The following is a 9,850-nucleotide window of genomic DNA, read 5'->3' as shown; positions in this document are numbered from 1 at the left end:
ATATTTGTTTTGGATGACCGGAAAAGAATATTTGTATTGGAAACTGACCTGTGTTTGAAATCATGTAGAGCAAGTCGAGCATGATTGCAGCTTTATTTTCCCCATCCTGAAGAGAAACAATAATAGACTGTTAGTAAATGTATGAAAGGATCCCCTGCTTGTAGTCATTGCTTCTCACCGCATGGAGTTTATAATATATCTCTCCCATTTCTAATTACCCAACATTTCCACTTCTAAAGGAACATCCCACTAACAGTCACTGCCATTTTCCCACTCAGTGCTGTGTCTACAGTGATCTACCGCTTATCACCATTTTAAATGTTCTACTGTTAAAAAAGAGATGTCTGTTTATTTCTTTTCACTTCAATCGCAAAGAGTAAAGAACAGACGAAAATGGAAACGGAGCCCTCTGAGCACTAGCTGGGAAAAGCTGATCCTGGCCCTCAAATCACTTGTGTCCGGGCTATCGCTGACCCCCATGAACAAGAAATGGCCCTATTGAGGAGGATGCAGGTAGTGACCCTTGGGGAGGCTGCAGCAGGAGGGGGTGGGGGAGGGGGATCATGCCTTTCATCTGTGGCACAGCACCTCTATTCAAAGTATCACTACCTGCCGACATCACAATATCAGAAGCAACCCACAGCAGGTATGGAGCCCTTGTGAGCCTAAAGCCTAAAACAGACCCTAGGAGGCCACCACAAAGCCTATTAGATAGCACATCATGGGACAAGGAACAAAGCAGAATGCCTCAGAACCGACCATACGTGCTTACCTTGGCAGTGCTAGTCATGCTGTCTAAGTATGTTCCATTGCATAGTAGAGGTGGTGACTGGGGGAGGGGGCTGTGGTAGTGGTTCTGGGACATAGGGGGCTGCTGGAGGACGGTGGTGACGCTGACTTGGATCATGAGCTCTGAGAGGAGAGGGTGGTGGTTCCTGTGCACCGGAAGTGACTTTCGGTGTGTAGGGGCAGTGGTGCCTCTTGGAGTTTGACAGTAGTTTTGGAAGGCATTCAGTGACTCAAAGGGGGAAGTGAGTGACTCTGGGGTTGTTGTTGGCAGGTGGTGGTTTTGGGCTTGTAGGTGGTGTTTCGAATGTTGGGTGTAGCTGGGAAGGGCACGGGAATTGGCAAGTGTAACTTGGGATGGGAGGGGCTGTGGTTTCTCTAGGGGACAGATGGTGGCTTCCCGAGAGGCAGGTGGTGGCATGGATGGTTGATGAAGGCCGCGGAGGTGTGGGTAAAGTGGTGGCGCAGAGAGTCCATCTGTTCTCCAGGAAGGTCATTGGTAGCTGCTATGGGTGGCAGGTTTGGGGGGTAGTGGTTCTAGGGTGGCAGACAGCAGCAGGGTCGGACTGGGACACAAAACTGCCGGGGCACCAATGAAGAAGTGGCCACAGTTGCAAATAGCAATGCACTCCTTTGTGAAGCACTGTTTGATCAAAACTTAGGGGGGAATTTTTGGGTAAAATGTGCTGCAAATCCTTTATTTTAAAAGATATGTGTTCAGTAACACTGTTCAAAACTACTAGCCGCATAGTGAACTAATTAATCACTCTGGCTAAGATACTGGCCCATTTTGACCCCAAAAACTGGCCCACGCTAGCATGTTGGGCATGCAATTCGGGCATTGCCTTATGGGCTAGCCCAAGCTTGGATAGCAGCCCTGAGGGCAGATGATGTTTCTGGGGGGTATTGGGTGAATAGGCGGTACGTCTGGTCCTAGGAGGGGGCACGTGGAAGCCTTGTTTGAAAGGTAAGTGCCCTGAGGGACAGGTGGTGGCTTTGGGTGCAAGTGGTGACTTTGCCATGGACCAGGTGGTGATTTCGGGGTATAGGGCAGCTATATGCTGTCATAGGGGGCAGGTCTTGTCTTTGCCTCCTCCTCTTGCATTCCTGGGCGCATGGCGGGGGTGCTGCAGTCTGTAGGGGGTCTCCGCTCACGGCGTCTACATTCAATGATCTGCAGACTGCAGGTTAATATTAAACCGCGTCCTGGACAAACCCAGCGCCATGGCTTTCTTCAACCACCTGTAAGTATCCGAGGGCTCCTCCTGGGATTTTAAAAAGCTGAACTGGGGGCTCCCTATCTGAAGCATTGCATTGAGGGTTGGGGTGCTAGTCATACCGTGGGTAGGTGAGGGGCAGTGGCCCCAAGGTCACACTTTTCCGGGGTGTTCAGCCGTCAAACACTCAGGAAAATTCGAGACACAAGTCCGTTCGAGGAGCGTTTCTCTCCGCGCCCTCACTGGAAACTGCCTATTGTTATTTCGCATGTTTTAACGGCTTTTAAACCTGTTCCGCCAGTTTATACGCGGTGATGCAGTCTGCACTCATAAGACGTTTACTTTTTAGAAGTAATAGTGCACGTGAGGAATAACATGTATTACTGTTTGATTTTCAGCATGCGTAAAAGTTCCCTCCTCAGTTTTGGCATCTCCCTGCTGCGACACAGCCCCGTGCGTGTCGCGGGTGCACTTCCGGGTGGCCCGGCTTCTCCGTGTTTTTTTTCGGGTATATGCTGCTGTGCAGTCTGGGTACAGTCCCCGTAGCATGCATGTTACTGTCACAGTCCCACGTATGCCTCAGGCAACCCCCCACTGGGTGTCACAGGCACTGCCGCCTGGCTGCCATAAGAGTGATACGGCGCATTCCAGGTGCCGCTCACCTCCTCCTCCCCCCCCTTACCCTACAACGGGCGTCTCAAGCACAGTTCCTAGGTGCTTCAGGCACGTTTCTTTGTGTATTTCAGGCATATTCTGCTGGGTGACTCTGGAACAGCCCCATGGCCGGATAGACTCCTTTTGAGTGACCATGTGGAAAGTTCTAAATCACCACAATGTGTGACAATAAAGTTACTAACTGCGATGGACTATATGCATTTTAAAGTAAGGTTCCCACTACAGCTTACGGTACCCGATTCGTTAATTTGTGGAAGAAAATGTCAACTAAGTATTGTACAATTTACGAAGCTTGCTCTGTGTTTGACAAGCAAGGATATGCATAACATTTTGCCATTATTGACACAATGTATAACGACAAGCTGCAAGCATGTTTCAAAAAAATGAAAAGTAGGCTACCTTTACTTTTCAGATATTAGAACGAACCCACCGAGAGTATGCAGACGACACCACGTTCACGTTGTCCCCATGTTATGTGTGAATGGCACGCCCACCTCTGTCTCCTTTTCTGATTCTGTTGCTTGCACCCTGGCATTTTTAAAGGAAATGCAAAAACGACCAGTACCAGAATTGAGAGAAACAACCAGCTATTCCTGACCGGAGCATAGTTACATCTTTGGGTTTAGATTTCTATGCAATAATTGTGGCAAGTAGCGCTTTAGCAATCAAATTAAATAAATCAAACTGATGCAAACACCTTCATTGTAATTGAGGTCTGTACTTTATCGGGAAAATACTTCAGATAACTTAATTTGTCCGATGTAAACTGTATGCAACCCGTCGAGTCTGGATTATCTTTTTTCTTTGAATTCTGGGATCTGTAGTTCGGCACAGGGCCAGGGACGTGGTGTGAGGAAATAGATGTCTGCTTCGCATCCTAGTGGCAGGAACAAAGCAGACTACTAGCTGACCCTTGCACTATAGCCATTAGCACTTGGCGTTTAATTATTTATAGGCCCAAACCTATGGGAAAAGCAAAACTAGAAGTCCCAGAATCTTAATGGCAAGTGCTGGAGGAAGGGGCCAGACATGCCTTGGGACCACCTTGCATACAAAGGTGTGATACAGTGGAGTCCCTTCTCCCTTGATCTGTTAGGTTATCTAATGTCAACTGTGGGAAATACTCCACCTGTCCCGGCCTACAGCTCCACACCGCCCTGAAAATCTGCCACTTGTTGTTCCAACCTACCAGCGCCTTCAGACCATACCAATGGTATATAAGGCGCTAGATAAATGCAAAATAACAATCACACATATAATGGGAACATTAAACGCAAAATGGCATGAGCACAAACCAAAAAAACAAGACTAATGGAGAATGTCAAACCTGACATCGGACAGCACAGAAGTTCTGTGTCTGTGCATTTTTATAGAAATAAGTGTCAAAGAATGAGCAAGTTTAGATGACAAAAGCGGGCAGTATTTTGGTCAACATTATTTGCTTAATTGGTCTTCGGAAAACTTTTACTAATAGATTACTTTGCATCTAGACTACTACTATACAGCTAAACAACCCATGTTACACACTTTCCTCTCAATGCTAGTTAAGAGATCTCATTATAATTACCCCCGAAGGTTCCTGGCTAATGTGTGCTCTAGGCTGTAGTTTTTAATCCAGTAGAGTGGGATCTGCTCTTCTTTGTTTCCCCCTAGCAAGGACAACTGGTTGTAGTAGATGTCAATCAAACATATGCATTTCGAAATTGGACTTCCATAAAAACATACAGGTAAACAAACTTTTACACAATATAAATAAGTTCAAGCATTACAACGAATTACATAAAACACCAATAATCAGAAAATCACAGATTCACCGATTTTGGGGCAACGACCGACCCTGATGATTGATTTATCCATCTCTTTCCAATGCTGTACCAGGGACAGAAGAAATGAAAATACATGAAGTCTTCACTATTCCCATATCACAGATATAGTTTTTCTAAAGATATGCAAAGACTTCCCAGTTATGCATGTTACTTTTAATATATTTAATCTCAGTTGGATAATCATGTTCCAATTGATTCTATCCGGGATCAAGTTCAAATCTTCCCATCTTGGTAAGTCCCTTGTACCTTACTAAGGAGGACATCCAGGATGCCTCAAGCGGGCGGACTTCCCCCCAGTTCAATAAGAGCTGATGTAGTTAATATCTGTTTGTGTCTTCAGAAATAGATGAAAGTCTTGTATAGCAACTCTCCTTTCCCCTTTGGCATAGTACCATTCTTATGTCACTAAGCCAGGGTATGATCTCATTGCTATGCATTCATATCTTCTACAATGCCACAGTGATGACTCGGGGGGGGGGTCCTCTGTATTAAAACCCGTCCCACGCTAATCTGCCCCTCAGTAATATCTTATCTGAAATTCTATCAAGATGCACCTCATTGTGGACAGTTAACTTGGCTGTAGAGCTTGGAACTTCTAGGAGTTTTTTGAGAAATTATTTTTCGATTGCCTCAAAGTGCTTGCCAGAGACCAAGCCTCAGGCCTCAGTCCTATAACCTACACTCGGGCTGTTATCTTTGCAATGTAAACCATTTTCGCCATTTCAAAGGAGGTGCTGCCCAGGATCTTGTAGAAGGCTAATAGTGACCTAGACGATTGCTTCGTTTTAATCTGTGCATTAGTTATTCGAGAAGTCAAGGAAAAGTAAGCAGAAAACCTAATCCCGAGATAAATGTATGACTGTATCCTTTCCAGCGGCACACCATTTTCAGGGAATCTTAACTTCGCAGCCTTCCTGACATCTGACCCTTCCCACATTGAGAAACGGGGTCTATTTTTCCATGGCAACAAGCTATGGCTTCCCACACGTAACAGCGAACACATTATATTGCATTGGTGTCATGATATTCCTGGGGAAGGCCTTCATGGTTTGTCTAACATCCTGAATAAACAAAGTCCATAAGTATGGTAGAAATCTTTGAGAAGTTATGTCCCTGATTACATTAAAGTTGGTGGAGTATGTGCGAGTCCAAGACCCTGCGAGGGAAAACCGTGGGTTATTACTACCCTTGCCTATTCCTGAGACACCGTGGCAGTTATTTTACAACAACTACCCAAGTTCGAATGATGAACAATAGTGGATTCTTTTTCAAGGTAACCCATTTTGTGGCACTTGCCACAGCCCCCTTCACTCCGATCTTGGCTTGTCCTTTTATGAAACACGAATCCTGCTTCATGGCCTCCGCAAATCCATTATCACAGACATAGGCTCCCAGTTTGTGTCTGCATTCTGGCGGCAGGTGAGTGCCTCTTGAGGGAGTTCACCTAAATTAAACCTCTCTATACTGCCACAGAGTGGTGACCAGACAGAAAAAGCAAACCAAACCATAGTCCAGTACCCGAGGTGTTATTCCACCAACCAACAACACAACTGGGTGTCATTGCTTCCCATTGCAGAATGTATTTATAATGATTCTTTCCATACAGCTCTTGCTGACATCACTTTCATACTGCCTAGTGGTATCATCCAAGCTTCACCTCTCTGCAGAGCCTACCCCGTTCACCAGTACCAGCGTCCTCTTAAATGGTGAAGTTACATCCAGGTTTGAAGCTGCTGCCAAACATTTCCACAGGTCCAAAGCCCAAGCCAAAACCTGCAATAATAAGACAAAAAGCAGTTCCTTTGAATCGAGCACAGGACTTATTATGGTTGTCCACAGCCCAGCTACATATCCCTATCTCGCTTGTATGATTAAATCATGACACACCATTCAATTTTGGATAAATAGGATTATCAACACCTTTACAATGGGACTCTGCCCCCCTCTGACCTATGGTATCCTCTCTTTGTACCATGTCTCCCTGTTGAAACGTGTCCTGTCCTCATCCCTTTATCCCCAAACACATTTTACACAATCCTCTAGCTGCTGGGCCCCATAAAAAAATATGAGCTCCAGTAAATTCTAGATTCTCCTTGCTACTGAAATCTCCTTCAGTTCCCCGGGTAAGTTGGAAAAGGTATGGCCCTAAGGAGGGATTGTGACTCCAGGCATCAGGTATGAATGCCTTGAGGTTGATAGCACGTTTTCACAGGGAGTTTCTGGGTAAACTGGGCCCTTCACTGCCTCCTCAAACCAGGAGGGGAATGATCACTAGGGGAAGGGGGGGCATGTGTTACAGCTCATGGCTTTCTCTTACAAGCTCTGCCATTGAAAGAGCATCCAGGGAATGACCAGTTGTTAGATCCATTGTGCATTGTGGTGGCCATCACCTCCTTCCTAGAAGATGGTGGCATGGCTAGTGGATCTGTGATTATGGCCCTTGGCAGGGCACCTTGGCACTGGCGATGGAGGAAGGACCATGCTTATGGCTCCTTCTCCACTATCTGGGAGTTACGGATAGTATTTCCCGACTGGCTGCAGCACACCAGATGCACGTGGTGCGGTATGAGGGCCAAGCCAGATCCCAGAATCATAAAGGCACCAGAAAATGCAAAGGACAGTCCTTATGCCGTATCACCATTTGTATTAGCATCTTGAGTGCCACAGACAACTTTGATACCAGAAACAATATGTATTGGCGGGTCCGCATTAAAAGCACCACTGGATTAACATTGCCCTGGTGAGGTAGGAGAATTATAATGCTGGTGGCCTGCGCCTGAGAACAGGCTTCATTAGTAGTTTGTGCCAGAAGAGGTAAACATCTGAACCAAGTTGAGTCAAGAGGATGGACTTTGAGCAATTACTGGGTGCTGATTCTCTCTTCTCTTGCTCCCCCTGTAGCGCCTGTGTTATAGTGCCATTGTTTTGGTTATTCGGGGTTGGAGGGAGGGTGAAGTGAATGTGCCCTTGCCTTGAGGATGATTGATCTCTTCCCCTTTCAATCATAGAGAGGGATGGAGCCTGTATCCAAATGGTTTGGGGGACTTCCTCTAGGTTTCCGATGGAGTCTGATGGTGCCTGCATCCTGCCTGTTCCATCCCTGACATATCTTTATCAAGTCAAGTTGGCATGTCAAGTACTGATAACATATATTAATGACCTGCAGAGATTATACAAACTTGGCGCCTTGTTTATTTAACCTGAATGGGGGCACAATACAGTACCCCTAGGACAAGGTTTAGCACCACAAGACCACCACGGTGCTCATGGGTGCAGTATTAATGCTTATGAACATAACATAATGGGAACACATTCTGGCACTATAGAACTGAAAAAAAGCTTTCTTCCGTAAAGTGATTTTTCAAAAATGTGGGAGCCTGTCTACTGAGAACGAACATGGCCAAATAACAGGGTTTTGGGATGTTCCCCACTCATGAGGGGCTTTTACACATTTGCCTAATTTTGAACTTATCACTGATGACACTCAGCAAGGCACACACACATGTCTGGGGTTGCTAGTTGTGTTCAGAGGAGAATTGCTGATCATTTCGGTACTTGACTGTCCCTTGTGTCCGGGACCAGACTGATATGCAAATGGCTATTTCTCCTCTGGTAAAGCACGTTGACCTAACATGTTAATGTAGATCCTCGTGAGTGGGGACCATCCCATAGTAAAGGTTATTTCAGCTGTTTTCATCCTTAGTAGATCAAACACAGAAGGGAGGGGTTGCCTACTCAATCAGGAACCGGGGAAATATGATCCCAACAACAATCAGAAATGTTCCTGTCTAAATACTTAGCAAGTAAATCGTTTAGAATGTTTTTTTTATGACTTTTTCAATTGATTTACAATTTTTACAAAACGATAACATTGTTACTTTGTGGGGAAAATCCCCTTTCCATTTCCCAAGTGTAGCAAGTGAGGCCAAAAAAAGAAGGAAAAGGGGAGAAGAAGAGTCATGATGAGAATGAGAAAGGAGAGGGGAGAAAAAGAAGAAATTATTTTTCAAAACAAAGAAAAGGGTAATTTCTGGGAATCAATTCCCTAATATATTGTAGACTATCTATTGTAAATTGAATCAATCAGTTATTTATTATATGGTCATTTTTGAGCATTAAATTGGAATAGTTCAGAAGTTAGCACATTGAAAAAAACGAGGGAGAGTTTTTTAGAAGAACATTTTTATAAGGTCAGTGCAGAGCTAATAATTAAAAGACAACAAAAAGTAGCACAAATTGAATTGCAGTAATGTTGACAGAATCACATAATTAACGAAAGTAATAGGCAGTTTGTGTGGTACAATTAGGTACAAACTCTCAAAGTACAGAGCTGTTGTAACACAAACATATTCGTAACACGCTTTTGACTCACCACAAGCTGCCGTATTCGGTTCTGTGGCAATTCCATCTTCCAGGAAAGGGCAGTGAAGTAAGTGCTTGTTCTTAAAAAGGGGTGCTTGGAGTGATCCAACATGGTATCACCAGATTTTTGTGATAGGCTCACATGCAAACATATTTTAAAAAAATAGATTAGTAGATTGAACCACTACAAAATATAGGAGTATCATACCTTCACAGCAGGGTTTCAAGATAGGAGATCAGTGTCTCACTCTTAACCTTACATGACAACGGTCTGTATTTTTAGAAAGGAGAAGATGTTTTTTGACTTCCTTGAACTCGGTGCGGCCACTTAAGACACTTGACACTTACGGGTACGTTATGGATGGCTTATGGATTGGCCTGGCTATTATACGTATCCCTGAAGGACTATTTAGATGTCTAATGTCCCTTTGCAGAGATAATATGGAATGTGGCCGATTTGGCAATATGGATGGTCAATGGATGCTTTTGTAGATAACCAGTGGCTGGGTAATCAAGGCGATGATCTTATCTGGAAAAGGAAGGGGTTGCCTATGGGGTACTCTATGCCCTCATGTTAAGCTCTGGACAGGGCATCAGCCATTGTGTTCTGGGACCCTGGCCAAAGGTGACAGTAAAGTCAAATATTATGATATGGTATTTTGTTTGTATTGCGCCCATAGACAAGGGTTTGAGAGCGCGACGTGGCAAGGGAAGGGAAACAAGGGAGGACAAAACAACGATCTTACTAGGCCCAATGACATTGAGAACGTGCAAGTGCAGGGGACAGGGAAGGGGGCAAGTGCGAGAGGTCGGGGTGCGTGGAACGTGCTGAACACATGATAGAACAACAAGTAGTGCGGCCAGCAGGTGGTAAGTGCGAGCATAAGGTGTAGAAAACAGGTATCTGATAAGGGCTGGAAGGGGACTGTAGGGTTAAAGATACAGACCAAAGTGCAGGGGTTGCCAGGAGGCAGTGTGGGTGTG

The 9,850-nt window shown here is 45.0% G+C and overlaps 1 protein-coding gene across 2 annotated transcripts in view; it reads left to right on the top strand.

Moving 5' to 3' along the window:
• The first annotated feature begins 1,904 nt into the window (after positions 1–1,904).
• Positions 1,905–9,850, top strand: part of KIF12 (kinesin family member 12) — a 254,749-nt gene continuing 246,803 nt past the window's right edge. For both annotated transcript variants that reach the window (XM_069615347.1, XM_069615346.1), the window contains exon 1: positions 1,905–2,030. In XM_069615347.1, coding sequence (XP_069471448.1) covers positions 2,011–2,030 — 20 coding nt within the window. In that variant the 5' untranslated portion in view covers positions 1,905–2,010. The remainder of the gene's footprint in view (positions 2,031–9,850) is intronic.

This window comes from Ambystoma mexicanum, chromosome 9 (assembly GCF_040938575.1).
Source record: "Ambystoma mexicanum isolate Mex_15411 chromosome 9, UKY_AmexF1_1, whole genome shotgun sequence".
Classification (NCBI taxonomy): Eukaryota; Metazoa; Chordata; class Amphibia; order Caudata; family Ambystomatidae; genus Ambystoma; species Ambystoma mexicanum.
Note: the sequence above shows the minus strand (reverse complement) of the source record. Positions and strands in the feature narration are given on the sequence as shown.